General features: G+C 39.5%; 1 protein-coding gene across 1 annotated transcript in view; it reads right to left on the bottom strand.

Moving 5' to 3' along the window:
• Window positions 1-294: 294 nt before the first annotated feature.
• The window catches only part of SYDE2 (synapse defective Rho GTPase homolog 2), a 50,132-nt gene continuing 25,956 nt past the window's right edge, over window positions 295-24,470 (bottom strand). The window contains exons 3-7 of the mRNA XM_067538548.1: window positions 22,931-24,024; window positions 18,762-18,888; window positions 9,754-9,935; window positions 7,464-7,695; window positions 295-1,426 (exon numbers count right to left, since the gene is read on the bottom strand). Coding sequence (XP_067394649.1) covers window positions 924-1,426; window positions 7,464-7,695; window positions 9,754-9,935; window positions 18,762-18,888; window positions 22,931-24,024 — 2,138 coding nt within the window. The 3' untranslated portion in view covers window positions 295-923. The remainder of the gene's footprint in view (window positions 1,427-7,463; window positions 7,696-9,753; window positions 9,936-18,761; window positions 18,889-22,930; window positions 24,025-24,470) is intronic.

Below are 24,470 nucleotides of genomic sequence, written 5' to 3'. Positions count from 1 at the left end.
AACTGGATGGTTTCTTAATGTAGTTAATAGTCAACAGCTATGAACTGAAGCTCATCATGTGATACACAAGGTCATTTATATTAATCATTCACTATGTCCTCTCTCGGGGCACATATTTCTGTGTGTAAAATCAAATGTTACATTGCTCAAGTCAATTCTTATTTTGGCATCACAATGTGGGATCTCTTTAGAAATGGTGCCCTTATCTAATTCAGATTTCTGCTTTCCAATATAACTACACAAGCACACGCGCACACACACACACACACACACACACACGTAGATATATACAAACAAGGTTAGAAAAATATTTAATTTTTGCACGTTTAAATAATTACTGAAAAGTGTTAATACAGGAATACAATAATATTTGTACAGTTAAACTTTTATATACGTATAAAAAGCATTTTTCATAGCAGCCTTTGCAAAGCAAACGAAAAGGTGACGTACATGGTGGAATGTGATCTACCTAAAGTTCATGCTGCAAATCACAGGTCAAGAAGCGCTAATCCTCTACTAAGAGGAATATCCGTACCAGGTCTAAAGTTTCAAGAATGAAGAGTGCTGTTGCTACACAGAGCAGACAAAGATGGCACCCTGTCACATACTTTCCAAGCTTCATAAGTGCATAGTACCTTGGTGGGGGAGGGAAGAGATCACTACTTTCTAACATCATTTCACATCGTCTAAAAGGCCAACTTAAATCACAGACCGTGAAGCCAATGTATTCTTCTAAGGAGAAGAAAAACGATACACAGTAATGGAATGGCTAAACTGGATTTGTTTATCCAAGGCAGGCCATGATTATTCCACAATGCATTAAAAAAACCTTATAAACAGACCTTTTTGGGAGGCGGGGGGGGGGGGAGGGGGAGGTGGGGGGACAGGAAGGTACCAACAACAGGTATCTTGTAGGGAAATGATTAGCAAGTGATGTTTAGTTTGTTTTTGTTAAGTTCCCGCTCCAGGTTTCCTATCAGAATATCAATACTTTCTTGAAGGTCTTTGAGGTTTACTCTGTGGTCCACCGCCGAATCTATTGTTTGCATTGTCAAAAAGGTCTGAAAAGTATGTTCTTTGGACATGGATTCTGGATGTTCAATCAGTCTATCTGATTGATCTACTTTGCTGCAATCTTCCTCACTTTCTGTATCTTCTGAAGGAACATCATCATAGTCTGCTTCATTCAAGCTCTCCTTTGGGTTTAAAAAGTAGTTTTCCCCACAACTGCTCCAGTCTCCTGCATAGCGATTACTTGAGGGACTATCTAGTCTGGCTGGTCTGGGCCTAAGTACCCCTGACATTTCAGTACTGCTCAAATTCAACATCTGAGGTCGCTGCTTCTTGGGTCTCAGATAATTCAAAGACGACTGGTTCCCTGGAAACATGTTTGAGTATGTTGATTCTTTGGCAGCTGAACATTGCACTAGAACAAAGAAGAAGTTTTATGAAATTCATAATCATACTGCTAGAAGAGACCAGCAATGAAAGGTTGTCCATTTATTTCACTCTACTTTACACACTCAGGACATGCATTAATACATGCAAACTTATGGCCAACACATTCCACTATTATTTTTTCTGCTATAACTTAGATTAGAAGGAAAATCTAATGGAAAGCTCAGTTTTGAAGATTCATGCCATATTTAAACTGCAACTGAAAAAGTCTATTTTAAAAGTCTATTATAGAAAAATTCCAGAGCACTGATTAACTCACACTGTGAGTTAATCACCATCTAGTTATAGTCAAATAAAAGCAAACAGCTTAGCTCACAGGCCTCTTCCAAACTAAATGGTGTAATAAAAAGCAGACACAGAATGTAGAGGTTAAAACCACAATAAAAATACCACCGAGAAACACCTAGAGAAGCTGAAGGCACATCAGAGTTGAACTCTTGCATTTCTCTTTTGTCCCAAGTTTTGTGCACTACCAATAGAAGCTCTTTTGTATTAATGTACCTAAGCAGCCATTTCCATGTCAAAGATAAAATACACTCAAACAGGTTTGATGGTTTGTTACCTGAACTCATGATTATACAGCATAAGTTACTAAGACTCCTCCTCTGTTATCCGCTTCCTATGGTAAACAGTACAAATATTTTTATTGACCCATGCCTCCTATATATCTTTCTGCTGTGCAGTGGACTATTACCTCTTGAAATTAAACGAGCATTTTCTTTCACTGCTAGAAATGTAGCATACACAAATACTTAGAGAACAGGAAGATTGAGACTCTGTCTCTCTTTAATTAAGGTCCTCCATTTTTAAGCATAAAAGGTGCAGTCCGGGTAGGTCTTGAGTGTTCTCCTTGCTGGACCCATATAACTGGTCTCTATGTAAGACATTAGTCTTGCTTTGGGTATACCACAATAATCTTCTACAACTCTCTTGGCTTTTTGTTTTATTCTATATTAACAAAAGCCTTTCTGTTTGGACTATGCTCCCTTAGGACAAAGGGTCCCTGGGTTAATGATAACTTGCCAGCTTTACACTCTTCCACTGAACAGGGACCATTTGTTTTCACTTGGAAAAATAAGGAAAGTGAAGTACTGCACAACAACACGTTTATTATCAAATTTGCTAAATCTACAGGCAAATTAAGTTTAAGAGACTAGACTGTGATCTTTCCTTCGAGTCAGATTTTTTTATCCTCAGGGTATTTAATGATTTATTTATCTTACTTTAATTTCACTGTAGTCAATGTTCTGCACAGTTCTTGCAAACCATTATATTGGTTTGTACACTTTTATTACAGGAGGAATGAAAACTGTTCTCTATTTATGGTATCTATTGCCTGCTCCCATCTAAAAAGTTACATTTAGCAGCTTCAGGTTCTACTTCGAGTGATTGCTCATATCCATTCCAATATAGGTGAGTGCGCGCCACCATGCACTGGTTCCCAGAACTTTTTTCCCCTTAGCAAGCCCCACAGGGTCGGCTCAGGCGCCCCCTGGAGTGCCGCACTATATGGGGCGCTGCCGACCCTGCGGGCCCTCAGTTCCTTCTTTCCACCCATGACAGTTGCTGGAACGTTTGCCTCTTGCTCTCTAGCAAGTAGCCTCCCCATTTGGACTCTACCTTGTTGTTGTAGTTGTTTAATTAGTGTTAAGTGGTGTACTGGGCCAAGTGGAAGCGGTTGAGACCCCTACCCAGCCTTCCTGCCTAAGGTGGTGTCCCAGTTTCATTATAACCAGGATATCTTCCTCCCCGTGTTCTTTCCTAAACCACACGGTTCAGAGGAAGAGCGAAAATGGCACTCGCTGGACGTGATATGAGCCCTGGCCTACTACATTGAGCGGACCAAGCCGTTCCGGAAGTCGACACAGCTGTTCGTGGCAGTGGCGGACCGGATGAAAGGCTCACTTATCTCCACCCAATGCATCTCCACCTGCATCACCGCCTGCATCAGGACCTGCTACAAGCGGGCGAAGGTGCCGCTTCCAGGAGCTGTTTCAGCGCACTCAACCAGAGCCCAGGCCTCATTGGCGGCCTTCCTGGAAAGAGTGCCCCTGCAGGATATCTGCAAAGCAGCTACCTGGTCATCGGTGCACACCTTCACATCCCACTACACCATTGTGCAGCAGGCGAGAGAGAACGCGGGCTTCGGCAGGGCCGTACTGATGAGGGCAGCTCGACGATGACTCCTACCCACCTCCAGGGTATGCTATTTAATCACCTATATTGGAATGGATATGAGCAATCACTTGAAGTAGAAGACAGGGTTACTTACCAGTAACTGTTGTTCTTCGAGATGTGTCGCTCATATCCATTCCACACCCACCCTCCGTCCCCGCTGTCGGAGTCAGCAAAAGAAGGGACTGAGGGCCCGCAGTGTCAGCAGCGCCCCATATACCACGGCATGAGTGCGGCACTCGAGGGGGCGCCTAAGCCGACCCTACAGGGCTTGCTAAGGGGAAAAAAGTTCCAGGAACCAGTGCACGGTGGTGCGCACTCACCGATACTGGAATGGATATGAGCAACACATCTCGAAGAACAACAGTTACTGGTAAGTAACCCTGTTTTCCCAGCAGAAGCAATCAAGACGTGAACTAAGTAACAAACCTGTTTAAATCCCACCTTAATTTGCAATTAGAAATACAATCCAGGTTTTTATTTCTGTAGGACGAATTAGACAAACCTACAGCAGGTAGCTCCATTATTTGTCAACGACTGTTGAGTCCTTGTGCTAAAGCACATCCACAATGAAACAAGTGTACATTTGTTAAATCTTCAAGGAAAAGGAATCCTGGCCCCGACTGTGGAGGCAGTTCCATGACATGATCATTGTCAGACCAGAAGAATATGGAAGATGGGCACTGCCATTTTTTTTGTTTTGTTTTGTTTTTTGATAAGCAGCTGTTCCAGTTCCACAGGCTCTTCTGATGGGGACATCCCCTCTGGGCATTTGACTGGCTTCCCAAGATTGCTGTGTGGCAGTCAGAAGTAACACTGGCTCCCCCACCAGAAAGTGCTGGTTTGATGGCTGAGAATATCTGACTGGCAGTGAGAATTAGAAATTTCAATATCCAAAACAAAACACCCAAAACCAAACAGATGAGAGTTTGCATACTTCTACTGGGTTATTCTTCCTTTACAGCATTACATTTCCTATCAAACTCCTCTTTTCCATTGCTAGGATATAAAGCAGAAGGAGGTGCTCACAGACAGATGATTGTTGCAGCTGTTGTAGACCTGAAAATGGCATTAGCTCCTGGTGCACAGTCATTTTGTGCCAAACATTTTTGCTACTGCAGCAGCACCCGTCCTAGTGATATTCCCAGGGTGGAAACTATTGTTTGCGATAGTGATAAAGAGGTACGCATGAAGGCGGAGTCACTCTCTGTCCCACAGTATTATTTATACTGATCAGTATCTAATGTAGCACAGGAAACCTTTAGGGTACTTTTTAAAAGATACTTCTCCATGGTTATTCAGAGATTAGGGATTTTTTTCATCATTTCAAATGGGCCTGCAGAAGACCCTCGTTTTTCCCTCTACTTGTTCCCTCATCATACCCCTAGCCTTTCACAGCTCCACCCAAAGACAGAACACACCTTCTCCAACAGATCTCAACAGAGAATACTCAGAGTTACTGGCTAGATAAAGCAGCGCCCATTTTGAGATCTCCCAGCAGAAAAATGAGAGCAAAGGTATATAAAAAATTGGATTTCAAATACTGTTACTTCAAAATATATTAGTAAATATATTTATGATCTTAAAAACCTCCAAAAATATTAATAAACCTTTGAAGTTTATCTTTATTCCCACTTATGTGTTTATCATATAATAATCTGCAGACTGCATTTATTGTACATATGTATACCTCACCTGCACTTTGTCTGTTAATGCATCTCTCCCTCCAGGAAAAACACTTCAAAACTTAAAACAGTTTCAAATGGGAATTAACTTTTATTCATTTATTCTTGCACAACTTGCCAGAGAAATATTTAATTCTCACAGTCCTGAGTTCCAGGAATCCTTCTTGGTGATTTCTGGAATTAAATACTTTCAGAACCATCCAGTGAGGAATTGGGTAGCTTTCTTTGTTGTGAGTTGTTTGCAGAGAGAAAGAGCTTAAGAACCACTGTTATACATCATTGGAAAAGTGGAGATTCCCCATTTTCTATTAGGTACAGTGTTTTTATTCTATTCTAAGCAGATGATAGATATCAACCTTAAATTCAATTGTGACATTAGGATGTCACATTAAAACTATTTTAGGTAATTTTTTAGGTTCTGTAATAATTATGATTTTCCTCTCCTTCCCGGTCCTGTATTTTGACTCTTGGTACTAAGGCTTTATCAGCAAAAGGATACACAAATATTTATTCTCAAACATTTCTGAAACAGATTTTCTGTAGTGAGCGTGGCATATACAGAATACATGATGGCCTTCATACTTCACTTATACCTGCATCATTTGCCATCCCAAAACACACTACATCATACATTTCCTATATATCTGCTGCTAATCTTACCCAAAAGAACAAGGATTTCTTCTGTTTGAGTTAAAAAACTAATCTCTGAAACTTGGATTTGGTTTAAACCTCATATAAACTAATTTTATCCCATGTTTCAATATATACTTTAATGCAAATCAAATAGTTTCCCAAGAGGTTTTAGTACTAAAGGCAAAACAGGTAAGAAAATATTTCATAAAAGCACTATAGTTAACCTTTAAAATCTCAAAAATAAAAATATTTATCACATTTGAGAAACACATATTAACAAGCAGGTAGGGTAATGGAATAGATTACTATGAAACTATGATCATCCATTTCAAGAACCAGAGACATAGAAGACTTCATCTTCCTCCTACTTAAGTATCTCTAGGTGATTGCTGGATTCTGTTGAGCAGGGAATATTCCAACAAATTTCAATAATTATTATAAAAAGATACTAATACTCCAGTTTACAACCATGAGACTGCAATAGCTGAGCCTGTTACTGTGGATTACTGCAGTGTTTTCATAAGAGAAGGATTCAGTACAATAGCTAGCTATTAAGCAGAAGAGAAAGTACAAAAATAATTCATAATGGGCCTAATCCAAAACCCACTGCAGTTAATGCAAGTCTTTCCATTGACAACAATGGGCTTGGATCAGGTTTCTGAACTCCTTAGGAAATGAGAAGTTAGCAGCATCCTTCCACCTTTGAAGCACAGATCCAAACAGGACTCACTTCCACTCTGGCAGGTTCCTTAAAAATATCCAAGTTTCTCTTCCCTTCTACTACCACCTGCTCCCAAGAGCTGCTAAACACATGAAACCGCCAGTGAAGTGAATGGGAGTTACGGGTGCTCTGCACCTCTCAGAACCTGGCTCTTTACCTATCTCCCCAAAGCCTTCTGCTACACAGTTGTTCAGCTGGAGTCCCAAATCCTGACTTGGAACTTTAGCCACTACTGTAATACAAAGCACAGTAATTCAGCACATCTGTCTGTTCAATTTAAGAACCCATGAAACAAAAAGAATCTATACTTGTTCAGAACAAAGCAGGTAAAACGGCCAAACACATCAGAACCCTGAGTAAGGTCGTGTGTAGGAGCATTATCACTAGGTGGGATTTTGGTTTTGGTTTTTGTTTTTTGTTTTGCCTTTTTCTGTTTCGATTATCACAGTTGCTTGAGAACACCACACAAAATGCACTAAAACAGCTTTTTATATGCGCACTTTTAAATCTTCTCAATTTCGCTTGGTAGATAGATTACCAAAGGACAGGATCTCCCACTGAATGACACATTTTGACAAAACAACCGTTGGATAGAATAGATAAGATTACTGTGGTCTTTAATCACCAAGTTGTATGTTGGGACCTATTAACTTACAGCTGAAGAGAGTCCTGATACCATTTGTATATCCTGTAAACAAGACTCTGCAGTCACACAATAAAAGATAGTTTTATTTTAGGATCTGTTGACATTGCCTTCTCATCAGACAGAACTTTTTCATAAACATTGTTACCTGGCCATAGCTGCAGTAAATAATGAAGAACTTCTATGTGTTTTTTGAAGTCCAGGGCACTAGCAAGCTCTTCTGAATCTGTGAAGACTCTGTTGTTATGGTTGGAGGTCTCCTGCCTCTGGCTCAGTAATACAGGCCCAAAACACACAGCTAAATTCTGGCACGTCATCTTATTTACTTCATGATAAGAAGCCACCAATTTCAGGTGATCCAGCAGCATCTTTAGGGTTGCCTAAAATGAAAGGTTAAGTTTCAGGTAACTAGATACAGCAAAAATACAGCATGTTATCCTATGGTTGGTGTTCAATAGGGGTATTTTCAAGGGTACTTGTCATATGTCTAAGGCTTCTGTATAAAACAATCACTGCAGTATCTAAGCACTCAATGTCAAGTTGTATTGGACTCCATTACAGCGCATATTGATTTAGACAGACTTCTTGGGTAAAAACCAATTTGTCTCTTACATGATCTCTGATCTATGTGTATAGGTTTTCTCAAAGTGAAGAGAGGGCATCAGGGAAAGGAAAGAAGCTGCAGAAGAAGCAGAGATGTCCAGATTCATTAGGGAAAAAATAGGCACTTAGTAGAGCTTCAGCAACAGAACTAGCCACAAGAAGTCAGTCTGGTTTGATAAAAAATTGGCCTCTGTCCAATTCTCTAGCCACCCAGGTCTGTCTTAAATGGAAATAATTTATGAAAATTACACCTTATTCAGCATTCACAATGCTTAGCTTCCAAGGGTTCTTTTGCAAAGGGGCAATGCGTTTTATTTAATATTAAGGGCTAGATTCTGGTGCTTTTACTCACATTGTCTAGCTCCTTCCACTGAACCAAGTGGGATTAGAAGAATACAATACTATTCAAAGTGAGTATGAATGGCTGAATCTGGCCCTACATGAACTGAGTACTCTTGAAAATTGAATTGTCAGCTATGGGCACTAAAGTCCTATGTATCACAGCCCTTAGAAGGGCAACTTCTAGGAAAGGTTTTAATCTTGAAGAAAAGGGCTTTGTTTATGAATGTGCAAACCCAAAAACAGCCTGGCTCAATTTACCCAATGAAAGGTTAGCATCTGCTCAAAGTGTTCAAGGCTGCTCTTTTAATCTCTCCTGAAGAACACAGAGCATGAAAAAGAGAGAATGGTACCTCAGGCAATTCATCACATACCCACAGGATATGCACCTCTCAGAGCAATGGCACTGTAATGTTGTGTGTTAAATGGTAGAACCAAGAGGTTAGAAGTCTTTTGAACTATCAATCAGAAAACAGAACAGTTGTAGAAACACACAGAAGTAGGACCTGCTCCTTTCACCACCTCAAATGCAGTCCTCCTTGATGGAGAATGAACATTCATCTCCGCAGCACAAACAAGCTGCTGTCCATGCGATTATTTTATTTATTACTTAAACACCCAGTCTGAATCCTGGGCACTTTAAAACACAAAAGTGAAAAACCAACAAACGGCTGGTAATCAAGTCAATAAAAATTTCTTAAAGGAACATTTATTCATCTTTTAAATTGAAGTCATAAAATACTTAACACAAGCACGCTTGCTGGCTAAAAGTTAATCATTTACTATGTTCTACTTTGCTTAAAAGCCATTTGCTTGTCCATTTACAATAAACATTAAATTTAATCAAGTCAGTTTTTATTTTTTTTGTTAATAACCTTTAACTTTTGTTCTTGTAAAATCTATTTATGACAACAATAAACCAGGTTAAAGTTTTATTGCACTGTTGCTAATAATCATTCAACGAGAGAAATTTACTAAGTGCCTTTCAGATTGAATTCTCCCAAAGCTTACACAATCTATATACAGAGTTTGTTTTTCCTGTCAATAATATGTTGATCGCAGTATTCTCTGGGATGGAACATGGCAGCTATTATACCACAATATATGGTGGCTTATAGACTTATCACATAAGTTTGGAGGAGAATAATGCAGTTACTCAGATAAGCATTGATCAGGATATCAAAGACAAGACAAAGAGCTATGGGACTTTAATACAGCTCAGTCAAGATTTCCCTTCCAACAATTTTAAAAAATGCCTATATGCCATTTTTAATTCAGTTTTGTACAACAGAAGAGGTAAAACAAAGTACAAGATAAACCCAGCAATACCGATCCTAAAGTTAAAGACAGGTTGAAAGTGTTATCAATCAAGTGGGTATTTGAGTTACAAATAGAAAGCATAAGAATTGAGAGGCATTTGTGTGTCATGTAGAAGGGTTTCTTTACTTTCTGCAGCTGGTGATTTATTATTGGTTTTGCTGGCTGATAGTACTCACCTTTTCAATATCTGGTAGACAATCCAGAAGGGCCACCGTATGTTCAGAGTCGCTTGGGTCATTTTCACAACCACTTGCTGTCATTTTCAAGGGATTTTTCACCATGGCATCTAACACTGTTTCATAGAGCTGCTTGGTTATCAGGGGAGAGGGCAGCTCTCTGAGATAATCCTTGAGGACACCTTCACAAAAAACACAGGAATCGATTCATTTAACAAGCTGCAGACTCTCATGCTGCAGAATTTCTTGGGAGTTGTAAGGCACATAGCTTGCACCGATCCCACTAGAGAAATCTCCAAGCAGGTTTTATACATCTTACATTTGCAGGAGGGAAAAAAGAATACACTAAAATAATATTACTTGGGAAGCTCCCAAGGGCTTGAATTACTCAAAGTGTCATTGCTTGATGATGGAATTTCTTTACTTCATAACATTTTGGGACTCTGAAAACTTGTTCCGATATGCCTATAGAACTAGACTCACCTCAGACCTCTCTCTTTTGTCACCTTTTAGTCACAAGGTACGATTGCAGTTTGTGTAAAAATACTCACCTTAGCTTTAATCTACCTAGCTCAGGTAATGGAACAATGCAGCTGCAGCATCACAGCCTTTAGCACAGGCTGTACAACCTTGTCCAGAAACATGGGTAATTACCCAGGTGGCTAGCCAGATTAAATCACAGTCTGTGACTGCAGTGTAGACATACCCTAGTGATTTGCCCAGGTCACACAGGAAATTTGTGGTAGAGCAAGGAATTGAATCCAGGTCTCCAAAGTCCCAAGCTATAGTCCCCCATCTATTGAACTATCCCTTCCTCTATTTTTGCAGGGCTGGCCTACAGAGCACTTTAGAAACTGCCTACGTTGTGCACAGTAGGTGGCGCAGTAATGACTGCTAACATGAGAGCATTTTTCTTGTCCATGATAAAATCTCTCCAGTTCTAACAGGTCACAAATGCATTCCACCAAAACTTGTCATCTGCAATTCATATTAGTGTAAAATACACATGAGAATGAAGATTAATTGCTTTGTTTTGAATCACAGCTTTCCCAGACATTTTCATAGTCCAGGACAGTGTTCCTCAACCTTTTAAGTAGCAAGTATCCCCTAACTTCTGAAAATTTTAATAAGTACCCCAACACTTAACATTCCATGAGATTTTATATTTACAGACTAATGTGAGCCATACGTTGGAAAAAGCCTTATATACTCAGCCCTGTGATATGACAGATGTCAGATCTAGTGTGGGTAGGGTTACCACTTTACATCAGGGATGCACAACCCAAGTATGTACCCGGGCTAGAAGTGATGCTGGCCAAAGCCAGGAGGCTTTGAGCGGCATGCCAATGCTGGGGAATATAAAGCGCCGCGCCAAATATTTTGACATAGATTTGAGAAGAGGAAGGGGTGAGAGAGAGAGAGACTGGAAAAGAGGTTAACTGGTAAAATCTGGGGCTGTCATAGTCGTCAATTTCACTGTTCAGGCACAGCAGTGAAATTGGCAAGTTTTCTGGGCACTGGGCTTTGAGCCAGGGAGGGGGCTGTCACCTGGGCAAGTTGCAGGCGTCTGCCGCCTGGCTGCCAACCCGGGAGATGGGTGACTGCCACCCAATTCGAGTTGGGGTGGAAGAGGCTTCCGCTCCAGCTTGGACCCAAGGACGTAGGCAGGCGGCTGCTGCCCGTCTTCAAGCCGGGGCGCTGGAGGCTGTCCCTTGGCTCAGAGCCAGGGCACGGTTGGCTGCCACCCATCTGTGAGCCCAACCTGAGAGACTCAGGAGGCTGCCGCCTCCGACCTTGGAGCTGGGACCTGGCAGGAAGCGGGCGGCTGCCGCCTGCCTCCCCCAAAAGCCAGAGGCTGCCACTCTTTTCCCAGCTGGGAGCTGGGACCAGGTGGGAAACAGGCTGCTGCCGCCCGGCTTCCCCAGAAGTCAGCAGCTACTGCCCACCTCCCCTTCACTCAGTTTTTCCCCAGGTCCCCCCTGCCTGTGTCTCGTGTACCTCCAGGAGTATGCGTACCACAGGTTGAGAAACTGGTCCAGGACACACTAAAATTTTGAACTACCTTAAATACACCTAGTAATGACAGAACTCCAGCAGCGTCAGAACACAGGATGATATATGCAACCAGTGTTTCTCACTGGTGTTCAGTGCAAGTCTACAACTGAATCAAAACTGGGACCCTGCCCCCACTGTGGTGAGATTGCTCTCTTGCACCTCCCCAATTTCTTTTGTTCTGCTCCATGCTACTTGCTGGCTCTGCTGCATGACAGTGCAATAGAGCCTTTGTTAGGCTCTTAATAGTGCTATTTATTACACCAGCTCCTCTGTGTTGGTGGCTCTATCACCTCCTGTAAAAGATTCTGTCCTTTCAGAACAAAAGCAGTGCAGTACTTCTGTCTAGCATTATTCAGAGCCTGAATGCCAAAAGAGAAAATAGAATAAAAGTTCTCAATTACTGGAATAACTTTTTTGTATTTACATCAACTTAAACTGAGGCCCCCACTTACAGTGTCTTATTCAGGTGATGCCAGACATATGAAAGGTGCCTGGTACCCAGAGAAGAAAAATGCATGTATGGGTAGACACATGCACACATGGAAACTACATGCCGCCAGTGATCTCATCCAGAGTTCTCTCAAGGATAGGTTGGAAAGTGTCACTCCAGGATCCTGCCACTTACAAGAAGTAGGGGAGGGGCAGAAAAGAGGCTGCTAGTAGCCTTCCCACACATCTGCTGTCTCAGGAAAGGAAAGGGAGGGCTACAATAACTAGGAATGACCTAAATCTCTCTGCTCTGCCAAAGCCTAGTGACACATTGCTTCATTTGTGCCCAGTGATTAATTCTTTTTCTATTCATCTCGTTGTTTCTGATTTTAGTTTATAAAATGTGCCTGATGATCAATAGAAAGCCATGCACTGCATACTAATTCTAATCCAAAGCAGAAAAGAGCAGCCATTCAACAACATCATTAACCCACCCGGCCTCCCACTTTCTAACCACCTGGAGCATTTACAGTTGCTATACTAGTCAACAAGGAGATCCAGGGTCACAGAATGATACGGCTAGAGCAGCCATTCCCATTTGTGGACATTTCCGCCCAACACCTCCTTGGCAGCTGTATGTCCAAGCCCAAGAAGCGCAGCACTCCTGCAACTCTCACAAAACATTGCAAGAAATTATTATGATCACGACAGACATCTGCAGTTGTGAATGCAACGGTCGCCTCTTCTGCACATTTTCTTGTCAAAATGTGATTCCAGAAAACACTAACCAGTAGAGAATTACTACTATAATAAAAAGCCTAAGACAGTTAATGTTAAAAACTACTAATGCCCTGATAAAGTTATACAGCTAAAACTGGAACAAGTCAGCTATGCTTTCAACAGCAGCATTAATTTGGCCATGTTGCATTAATCAGAAAAGTAGGAACAGAAAATAGTACATTTGTGTAATAGGTGCGAGTTAATGTTGCTCTTGGAATCATAGCTTTTCCATTTCCTGACTTGTGACAATTTTAACTGTTCTTTCTTAACATTGTTTTAATGTAGTACATTTTTCTTTTTAATCTTCTTTCAAAGAAATAGAAACAAAGATTACAAATAGACATCTTATCAATAGTTATATTCCAGGTATGAAGACCATCTAAGGAAGAAAAATTAAATCCCCCACTCCTGTAATTACGTGAAATTAACTTAACAAAACCTTTAGTTGCACAGTTCACTTTACAGCTGGCTCAGAGGGTAAGCTTTGCACTGAGCTATATAACAACTCTTGCTTTGTTAAAGAACACAAAATGATGGTATTTCTGTAATGGTTTGGGGAGTAACAAGTCCTGTGTTTGCCAGATATTTAAAATTATACCTCTTTATTTCCTGCTTCCAGCTTTATCATGCTCTTTTTACATTAGATGTTGCCACTAAACCAAAGGTAGGCTGTATTTATTAGGTTAATTATGGTAACATTTTATGAAAGGGAGTTCTAGCTAAAACGAAATAACAGATTAAAATGTTTAATTGAGCTGTCATTTAATTAAAGTGGCTGTTTGCACAAGAAGACGCTTTGCTTAGACATTCTGCGGCACAGAGACTGACTTTTTTAAATTTAGTTTTTGAAATGAGAGTAATAAAAGCAGGTAGAGTGGGGAGGTAAAAGCTGCACATCTTTAGGAGGTTTCTTTGTTTTCCTAGGACTGTGTGGTTTTTTGCTAGATACCTGGAGCTCTTTTTTTTACTGTAAATAATTGAAACACTGCTCACCCTGAAGTATTAGGAGTTTAGACCCATTGACAAAAATTTTCAAGTGCTGAGGTTAACTCCCCCGGCGCCCGGGATTCTGTATCAGACTGACAGAGAATCTCATAGAGAAGCAGGTATAGCAAAATGTTTCCTGGTTGCTGCATCCCACAGAATCTCATTTCTCTTCTCCTTTTCCTCCTCCCTCTCTTCCCCCACCCTTTCCAAAATGACCTTTATAAATGGTCTTCTGTTTGTCCCTCATTTAGGTATCTTAATATCAGGACTATAGCAATAATTCCCTACTAGGTAGTGTTTCCTGGGATCACATTTTGACAAGAAAATTTGCAGAAGCAGGTCCTTGCATTCACTACCACAAAGATCTGGCATGATCTTGATCATTTCTTGGAATGTTTTGTGAGTTGCATGAGTTCTGCACTTCTTGGACTTGGAGATACAGTTGCCAAAGAGATGATGCGTGGAAATGTCAACGAATGGGAATGGCTGCTCTAGCCATATCAGTGTGTGACCATGGATTTCCTTGTTGACTAGTGCAGAGAGAGAGAGAGAGAACAGAGGAAAAAGGAAAAAAATAAATCTGGAGCTATTCAGCTTGAGATTATAAACTCCTTGAGAAAAACACTTGAAGCTAAAAGTGGTTGCTCTTGAAACCAATGTAAATTTCACAATTTTCTTCAACAGGAGCAGGCTCTTATCCACAGACATGCTAAATGGGTGTGCATTCCTGACATGCATCTAACTTTAAGTGCACACTTCCCAACCTATAGAAACGTTATACCATGCACACTGATTACACAGGAGTCAACTCAACATATATTTTAAAATCAAAACTTTGTACCCTTCATTTAAATCTATAAAGGCATGTCCTTTCAAGGATCCATCTCAAGATTCAAACTAGAGCTTTTTTACTGCTGTGTTCCTCTTCAAAAAGCATGGCTAGTTTTTTTGTTGGTTTGTTTTGTACTTTTTTGGTACACTATGCTAAGTACTTTTCCCTCCCACTAATGCCAAAACCAGGAACAGCTGAAGAGATTGTGTGCAAATTTAACAAACAAAATTGCACTTTGGGCAGAGGCCTAGAAAGGAAATTTCCAACACCACAAAATTAACACTTTGGACACATAGAAGGGAGAGTGAACCACAGGGCTACATAGTTACCTTAACTGTAGTATGTGCTACCAGGTTCCCACTATTATACAGAATTCAGGTGGTTTTTTTGTTTGAATTCAGTATAACTTGAGAACATGGGGACAGGTAACATGTATAGTGAGTACTCAGAAGCAGATGATGAGAATTCATCATCATGTCTTTAGAGATCATCACACAACATGTAACAGTCTTACAGTACGTTTAAAAAATATTAATGTTCCATTGGGTAAATGTATGGTGTTCTCATTTTTCATGTTTTCCTATGCCCATATTCCCTCTGAATTTGTACTATTTGTTAAATCATACCGCACGTGGTTAAGTGGATGGTTTGGTCACAGTACTCCTTGTTAAATGACTTATCGTGGCCTTGTATTCCACATTTCTACCCCTTTCCCTTATTTGAGAGGCCTGTATTCCATGTGTTGGATATTTATGTAATAAACTTGGCAAAAAATGTTTGTATATTGTGGTTCAGGGTATTATTCATATGCAGAAGCAGCAAGAAGCAGCAACTTTCTATAATTTTTTCTTTTGTGCTTCAGATCAAATTGTTCTTCGGAGAGATATCCAAGATCAGAATTATTTTGCAGTAGGAACAGGGAAGTGTCCTAATCGAGCTGAAGTTTATAATTCAGCAAGAATATTGACAACCATTTATTAAAAACATCTCTGTTGAACTCCACATAATAGAGTCCACAGTCACAGGGTCCCGTTTCCTTCCCCATCCTCAAATACTTTCTCCTGCTTAATCCCCGAATAACAGAATGGTTTTGGAGTCACAGAGTACCCTTTGACCTCTCAATCCTTTTGCTATTCCCTTTGCTGAATTAGCCCTGTAAGAGGCTGCAGTTATTTTTATGAATCTAAGCTTTGCTCTCCTGACTGCCAGCTCACTACTGCATTCTCCTTCACACAACCACTCAGCACACAGAACAAATTTAGGCAGTAAGCAGAAACTACCATCCACTTCATTAATTTCTCATTTTTCTGATCCACTGAACTGTTAACTGTATTACATGCTTTATTCAGAGATGTGAATTCACATGGATGGAAGCAGACATGATGCAACAACATTACTACTGGCTAGTTTCTAAAACTGGCAGTCCACTTTATTTTGAGCCATGAGCACAATTAATTGCGTGTAAGCCAGTGCTAGTCTCAAGAGCATTTCTCAGTCAAGACTTAATCATTATATGATCATTCCTTAGGCTTTGGAGAACTGTCAAAAGAAGAACATATCTTCATAATCTTTTTGAAAATCAGTGCTCCTTAAATTTCAAAATGGGCCCAAATAAAGAACTAGTTTTCAAAAGATCTAAGATTTATGCACATGATTCATATTTTAGGGAACACATGATCTGGCTTACAAAAGTGTTAATCATACACATCAGTCTTAGCATTGCAAACACTACAGTAAAACATTTAAAAAAAAAAAACTGTTCTTCAGCGACAAAAAGATAATGTTTATTTCACCTACATTAACAGACATCTTTCCATTCTTTTCTGTAAGAATGCATGATGCCTCTGATATATGAGCAGGCATTAGAGAGGTTCATCAAAGACTGACCTGTTTAGAATGTAACCAGTGACAGAACTGGTTACAGTTTGTGGAAGCTACTAGTTTAGTGTGCAGACACATATAGCAATCCTGCCAACTGTTACAGAACCGATGAGCTGGAGAGGTGCTGTAGCAAATGCTTTTTAAAATGTGATTCTTTAAAACATGTTTTTCTTTAGAAAAAGAGCAGCATATATTTTATAATGTATAAAGCAACGTATCTGATTCTTGCTTAAAAACCAAAGAGCTCAAAATTCAAAAACAGAAGTTGAATGCAAAAAATTTAAGAAGCTGCAGTAGTTCAAAACAAGAAATCAGGAGAGTACAGGAGACCCTGCACATTCAAACAGATGTAGCTTAACAATAAAGAACAACAAAAGCATGCACCAGTGTATTTTGCAAAATTGAAGTGATCTTTTCTATTTGATTGAATTCTATGGGATTGTGCTGGAAGGACCAGACTAGTGCAGCTGCAACATCAGGGTTTTCTTTCTACACTTAGTACTACCCCAAGTCAAACCTGAGTTTAATTCAATTATAAGAGTTACCTGAAGTAGTGAATTGCATAGGCAATTGGAATGCTTGTGAAATATAACAAGTTGTTCTGGATACGAACTGTATTATAAGCCTCCCATGTGTCTGAATTGCTTCTGTAAATGCCAAAGGCTTACAGTCTATATGAGGCTTTTTATTAAGGTGAGAGATGCTATTTTATTTTTTATTGAGCCAAAACTTGCCTTAGCAGTGTAGCTGTTTGGCCATTATTTAGTTACAGCCCACTATTAGGAGTTGGTTTCTGCTGTATGACACATTTAAACTCGTTTCTAGGAGTTAATTCACAAATCTAAGCAGTAACAGTCATCTGCATTTCCAATGCTTATTTATAATGATCAAGAGCCACACAGGACCAAAACAAAGTCCTGAAAGAAGCTGCTCCTAAGAATTATCATCACTTTTTCTTGTGAACTCATTAAAAGAAAAGAATCTTTTAAAAGAGCTTTATGAGTATTCATTGTGCAACCTCTCAAAATAAAGAATATATCATTAAATCCAGTATCCTGCCTCTGGGGAGTAGCCAGTACCTGGCACTGTTAAAGAAATCAAAAACCAACAATGAAACTAGCCAAGGAGGTAGCTACAGTAAATAGGGTTGGTCAAATTCTATTCTGCAAAGATATTATTAAGCAAAACACAGTGAAGTTAATTGCATAAAATCTTCTGATAAAGTTTTTCTTCTCCTCAGCCATCCCTCAGCTGTAACTTACATTTTTTAAAAGAGAAGACTTTAGATATATGAGCCCCAAGTTAATTTTCTGTAAGTGACTAACAAAACAGTATGCATGTGATCAGGTTAATGGCTAATTATTTCTCACTGTACACCTTGAACTTCTATGCACTATTCACTAATCTCACCCCGCCCACAAAGCAATGGGAGTTTTGCTATTGGCTTAAATGGGATCAGGATCCGACTCTAAGGCCCCAGTTCTGCAAGGCCTTATGGATATGCTTAACTCTCAGTACTGTGAGCAGTCCCAATTAAGTCAATGAAACTATTTGTAAAATTAGCACAAGGACTGGGGCCTAACCTTGTGAATAAGACAGGTTTCTTTGTACTCCCGTCTCTCTATATCCACCAGCTGTCTCTTCTCTTAGATTGTGTGGTATTTGGAACAGGGATTGTGTTTTCATTCTGTGTTTGCACAGCACTTAACCCAATAGGGTCCTGGTCCATGACTAGGGCTATCACAATACAAAGAATAAATAGTCTTAAAGGTCTGGCATACCACGGAGACCTCCATTCACTTCAAATCTCTACCCACTTTCTCCACAACTTGTAAATACGCCAATTTTACATTGTTTCTCTATTACTGGCACATCTCATTTTTACATGACAAAAGTTAGGATTCATCTTCACTTTCTTTTCAGCAAAGTGTAGTTAAGGGATTGTTTGAGTGACATTGCAATGAGCCATTTTAAAGCACAGTTTTCTTTAGTTAGATATAGGTTTCTCATGGTTATACATTAAAAACAAAAGCAAGCGCATTACCTGTTATCACATTAATATCTGGGTATTGGTTTTCACAGAGAGTAACAGCTTTGCTATCCCTCTCAAACGCCTCTCGAAGCTCTTTCTTGACAGCTGCTGAACCACATAATCGGTACAGGCCTACAACCTAGAAGTGAAATCATGGCCACACTGTGACATTTTACCTGTAACAGAGCACTGAGTAGTGCTACTTAGATAACTGGCATGAAAAGAATGAGATGTTTTACAATGTCTTCAGTTAAAGATGAAAAAATACTCATACCCAAAAACTGAAGTAAAAAACAAAAGCATATGGCAAAATCTTTTAACATCAAACAGCAACATGTGTTATCAATATTGCACAATGTCCATAGTCTGGGCTATAATAGTAAATAAATAATAATGTTCTCCACAATACTGGGTCTCAGTCTCTTATCAGCTTGTTTCTATGGATGCAGCTAATGTCCACAGCCACGCATACTGAACCAATATGTCTTCCAGAAAGTGATTTTTATTAAGCTCTTGGTTTATCATTGAGTTACTCAGGAAGAGCACAAAAAGGCTTCCATGTACCTATACCAGATGTTAGTAATGTTCTGTTTAAGAGTAAATGTTTTAATAAAACTCTATCTGATAAAACATTGCTGGACTTAGTGTTAAATATTAGTGTAAAGCAAACAAACCCTTCCCCTAAAGACTACAGACACACACATACACACAAAATTTATTTTTATTGACAAGGAAGGGGAATAATGTCCTAATCAACTTCAATGAATGTTTTCTATAAGGGGAAAATAATTTGTAAAGGAACACTAGAGTAATAAACAGTAGCACAAAATGGAAAAAACAAAAATTATGAAGTCTTTACATTAATCTATGTACTCTTTGCTGCTCACTTTCAAGTGGCTTCTTAAAAAGAAAGCTTCCAAACTCATTTTCTTCTGTTGTGATACACAAATTAGAACTCTGACCACATTTACTCTTTATAACCACTGATGAGTGGGCATAATTTCAATGAATAATGCAAAGTAGTGCAGGTGAAACTGCAACCCTCTTACTACTTGTTCAGCTCACCTCTTTTGTGCTAGTGTAACTGTTTAATTCATAACACAGTAACTCCTTTGAGTTTAAGCAGAAAATAATTTGGATTAGAAAATTTGTCTTGGACTTTGTAAAGTAATTCTACAGATATTAGTCTACTGATGATTAAAAAGACTTTCAACAAACAAGCTTTGTACCTGCGAAACATGGCCACAGATTATGTGTATTAAGAAACAAGGATATGCTGTAAATCAATTAACAAAATAAAATCAAAATAATTTATTTCACAAGCAGTTAACTATGTCATTACCAATATTTAATTATATTTGATATCATATCCATTGTGGTATCGAGACAACAGATGTACTCTAGCATCAGATAACACTTCACAGATTTGTTTCTTGGTTAAGATATTATGTCAACATACACATTGTTTCCTGTTACATGAACAGTTTTATACAATGCAGGAGGTTGTATTTCCTGGAGTAACACAGTCAGGTATATAGGAAAGATATGACTATCATGCACTGAAGGGCATTTAGCACATATACTCCTACATGCTCTAATTTGCCATATTTATTAAAAATAACTTTGTATTTTGATAACATCCTTTCTCCAAACACTTTTCCAACATTAAAGAATTAAACATAAAAGAACCTTTAAGAGTGAGCTATTTTGATCCCTATTTCATTGTCTAAAGCTACACAGTGACTCCTGAGCAGAGCAGGGACTAGAACTCAGAAGTCCTATATTATATATTTTTATACACACACACACACACACACACACACACACACACACAAGGTCTGAATAGAGACTGGGAGTGGCTAGCCCACTACAAAAAATAATGTTCCCTCTTTTGACATTCACACCTTCTCATCAACTGTTGTGAATGGCCTCATCCACCCTGATAGGATTTACCTTGTTAACACCACTTGCCCTCCTCACTGTGATGTAACTTACCCATCCTTGCATGTGTATATATACCTACCAAACTGAAGTTTCCATTTCATGCATCTGACAAAGTGGGTTTCTGCCCACGAAAACTTATGCCAAAATAAATTTGTTAGTCTTTAAGGTGCCACAGGAGTCTCGCCGTTATATTATATATGGTGGCTTAAAAAAAGGGCATTTGTTTGACCATATGCTAATGATCCCAATTCAGTCTTCAGTCACCTGGATCCAATGCCCACTGATGTAAATGAAGAGTTGAGGAATGAAGGCAATGGATGTTGCATCCATGTAACTGAAAGCACCAATCAGCCCTGTTTATGCCGATATTAGACAAACACAACTGTTAGCCATAAGGTTTTACCATCACAGCTTGTTAAATCTCCAGAGAGCAGTGACATTAGCAGAAACACAAACTTACATCCTGCTGTAGTTCAGTAAGAAATCCGAATGTATCGGTCAAATGTGGAATTAACATGCACTGTACATTTAATGTTCTCGGTCTTGTTTGTGCAGGCAGACAAATTACATTTCATGCTTAGACGCATCAGGAACCTGAAGACAACTCAGATCCCAATTGTTCAATGATCAGCAATGTCTTGATTGCCCGATATCATCTGCATGACTAGGTGCTAGCAACTACAAAAATAAAAGGCTGAAGTTGTGGGACATACTATATAATGCACTGGAACTGAAAACTGTGAGGGGTATTTGCTCTAACGACTGCCCTTTGACATTCACTTTCAAAATGGAGAAAAGCTTTAATGCAAAGATCAATTGAAGCACAGAGTTATCAGTGATATTCAACATCAAAACAATTAAGGAGAACTCACGTCTACATTTTAAATATTATTAAAAACACCTAAAAGATATTCTAGATTTAGCAGGGCTACCACATGGGTTATTTACAAAACGCATTGGTGGCTCTCCCATTCAATGGAGAAAAGATGAATTCATATTATATAAGATTATCAGAAGTCTATGGTCTGCAAGTGCTGTGCTAAAATGGGAGTCTCATGACCAAAGTAAAAAATGGGAGTGGTAAAACCATATGGCTCAGAACCATTCAGCAAAGACGGCAAAAATTTAAAAATGTAACAAACCAGTGGGCATGGCTATTTCTGAATTGCAGGGTTCGCAAAACAGAAGGGCACACCCTGAATGAGAGAGGCCTCACACATGTTATAGAGCACAGTGTGAAAGCTGTTCTGCTAACTTCAATTAAATTGGCCAGAGAAGAAGTCTGCCATCAGAACTGTGCACCTTCCTTACTTTAGAATTTTTTTCATTGTCTATAATTAGAAGTATTATTGGAAGATGAAGATATCATGCTCCTTTTCACACACATTTTGTGACCGCTAGACCTATCAACCAGAAACTACACAAAATGAACAAAAGACACTGCTCGACACTACTAGACTGCAAAGTTTCTTATAATCTTGGGATTCCGGCCCCCCCATGATGGCAGGCAGGCAGAAAAAGAAAAGGGGTGTGGGGGAAGTCAATGAGAGTTCCATCTCCTTTTTGTCCAACTGACAGAAAGGTAGATCAGACTTGGCATGAGAAGTTTTTAGTCTTGGGCTTCCCAAGCAGTTGCTTATGCTTAAAGGTAGACAGACGTATTATGCATAGCAGCATAAATAAAGAAAAGGCTAAGGGACAAATCAGGGTTGATCTTTCACAAATTGGTTTATGAATATGTTTGCTAAACTGAAGTTTTGCCAGGAAGACAGCGAATGACTTTATTTTGGATGGCACAATGCCTGAATTTTAGGTGTTTCAGAATTTTGCATTATATTTTTTCAACATGTATGCAGAAGCACTCTCTTATGCATGAGCCATTGGAAGTCAGGAAGTGGTGAATCCTAATCTCCAAGTGCCATAATCTACAGTTTTATGTTCCCATAGTCCTAACACACCATTGGCATTAAGTACAGGCCTCCCTTATGAAGAAGCTGAAAGTGCTGGGTTCACCCAGCCTCACTGTTCCTTACCATGTTACAATGAGAGAGGGGAGAAATTTGCACACTGAACAAAGTTATGAGACCAAGTAAGAGGAGAAGCAAAGAAAAGAGAAACACTGTGAGAAACATACTTACTGTATTCCCTTGTTCGCAGTTCAAATTCTAAACGTACCAGTGCAAAAAGAAATCCAACCAGGTGATATAGGAGAATTTTTTTTAAAGAGTTTACAATACCTGACAGCCTCTCTTTTCAATCTCCACAATACATTTCTGCATCAGAAGCGGTACCATCAAGCCGACATTTTCCTTCTCAACAACTTTTCGAGCATCTACTCCAAATATCACTGGCTCTCGATCTGCAACTAGACCATCAAGAGAATTCTCCCACTGTTCCATGAGAGTCAGTTTGACATAAATAAGCCCTCTGGGCTCCAATTTGACAGCCAGCTGATGAGTCTTTGTCACTCGAAAAAGAGTGGGGAGAGCCACTGTTCCATGACAGCAAACACGATTTTTCCGTGGGGTAGGCTCCCAGCTGAAGACTACTAGTTTTAAGTGCTGGGCATTTTCAATTTCTATGTTGAAAGTGTGGTCCATATCTAAAAAAGTCGTCCTGCATGTAAGCAAGGCTGTTCTTGCTTTGTTTACTGAATCTACCTGAATTGCACAAAAGACATCTTTCGAGTCCATCCGAGGTGGTTTCAAATCTTCAGCACCATAAAAGTGAACACTCATAAGTCCGGATATGTATTGGGAACACTTAGGTTGATCAGAAAAGCTGTAGTGTCTAAAGGCATCAATGTCTATTTCAGTTTTATTGTTGTTACTTGGAAGTGCCTCTTTCCCTTTCCCAAACCTGCTTACAGAACCGTGTTTACCCGATTTTGTTATAAGTTCAGGAGAGTCTCCATCACTGAGGTAACCACCTTTACTGGAGGATTTGGAACTCCCTGTGCTTTTCTTTTTGTAGCTGTGTTGTGAAGATACACTGCTGTCAAGATGGTACCGACTTATAACATTCCGGCTAGCAGCTGCTGTTGTGTTTCCAGAAGATGACAAAGATGTGGCATGGCTTGCATCCCGACAGACACCTTTCAGCAAAGGATTATCTGAACTATTAGAGCCTGAGGTTCCTTTGACACTCAGTTTCCTGCTGAGTTCTGGCAATTTTTTCATTTTTATTGAAAGTTTTCTCACAGTTCTAGGAGATTTTATTTTATCAGGGAAAGGCCAATTAATCGATCCTCCTTTTTTCAAGGGATTAGGACTTGGAGGAGAAATTTCTGTTGCTCCTGTCTCAGCCTTGTTTGCAGCTACGATTCCAGATCCTTTAAAAGAAAAAACAAAACAAAAACAGGAATACATTTTTAAAGCTGCCCATTAACTGCAGTTAGCAGCAATAAAAATTCCTGAACTAGGGAACAAGTTACTAGTTTGTCAATACTCAGCAAATATGGGATCTACTTAGAAAAACATTGTGCATCACTTAGACATACATAAGCATTTCTGCATTTTACTGACTTGTTCAGGCCAAAAGTTGGCAGAGGGCAGTCAGAAGCTTGATTCTTCCCATTCTGTTGAGACTTTGCCTAACAAAACAAAATAGGGGCAAACTACATATAAACAATTCACCCATCCCACCCAGCTGTGTATTATTCCATCTGTTTGTACTGTGTTCTCATACGAGCTGACTTGACTGCTTCACCAGGCTGCAGTTGCCAGGCAGCTATGGGTTTAGACTGTGGAACACTACAGATACTGTCTCCTCTAAGAT

Source organism: Emydura macquarii, unplaced genomic scaffold, assembly GCF_026122565.2.
Source record: "Emydura macquarii macquarii isolate MOO-44397 ecotype Brisbane River unplaced genomic scaffold, CSIRO-AGI_Emac_v2 contig_480, whole genome shotgun sequence".
In the NCBI taxonomy this organism is placed as follows: domain Eukaryota; kingdom Metazoa; phylum Chordata; order Testudines; family Chelidae; genus Emydura; species Emydura macquarii.
This window is presented reverse-complemented; position numbering and strand designations above follow the sequence as displayed.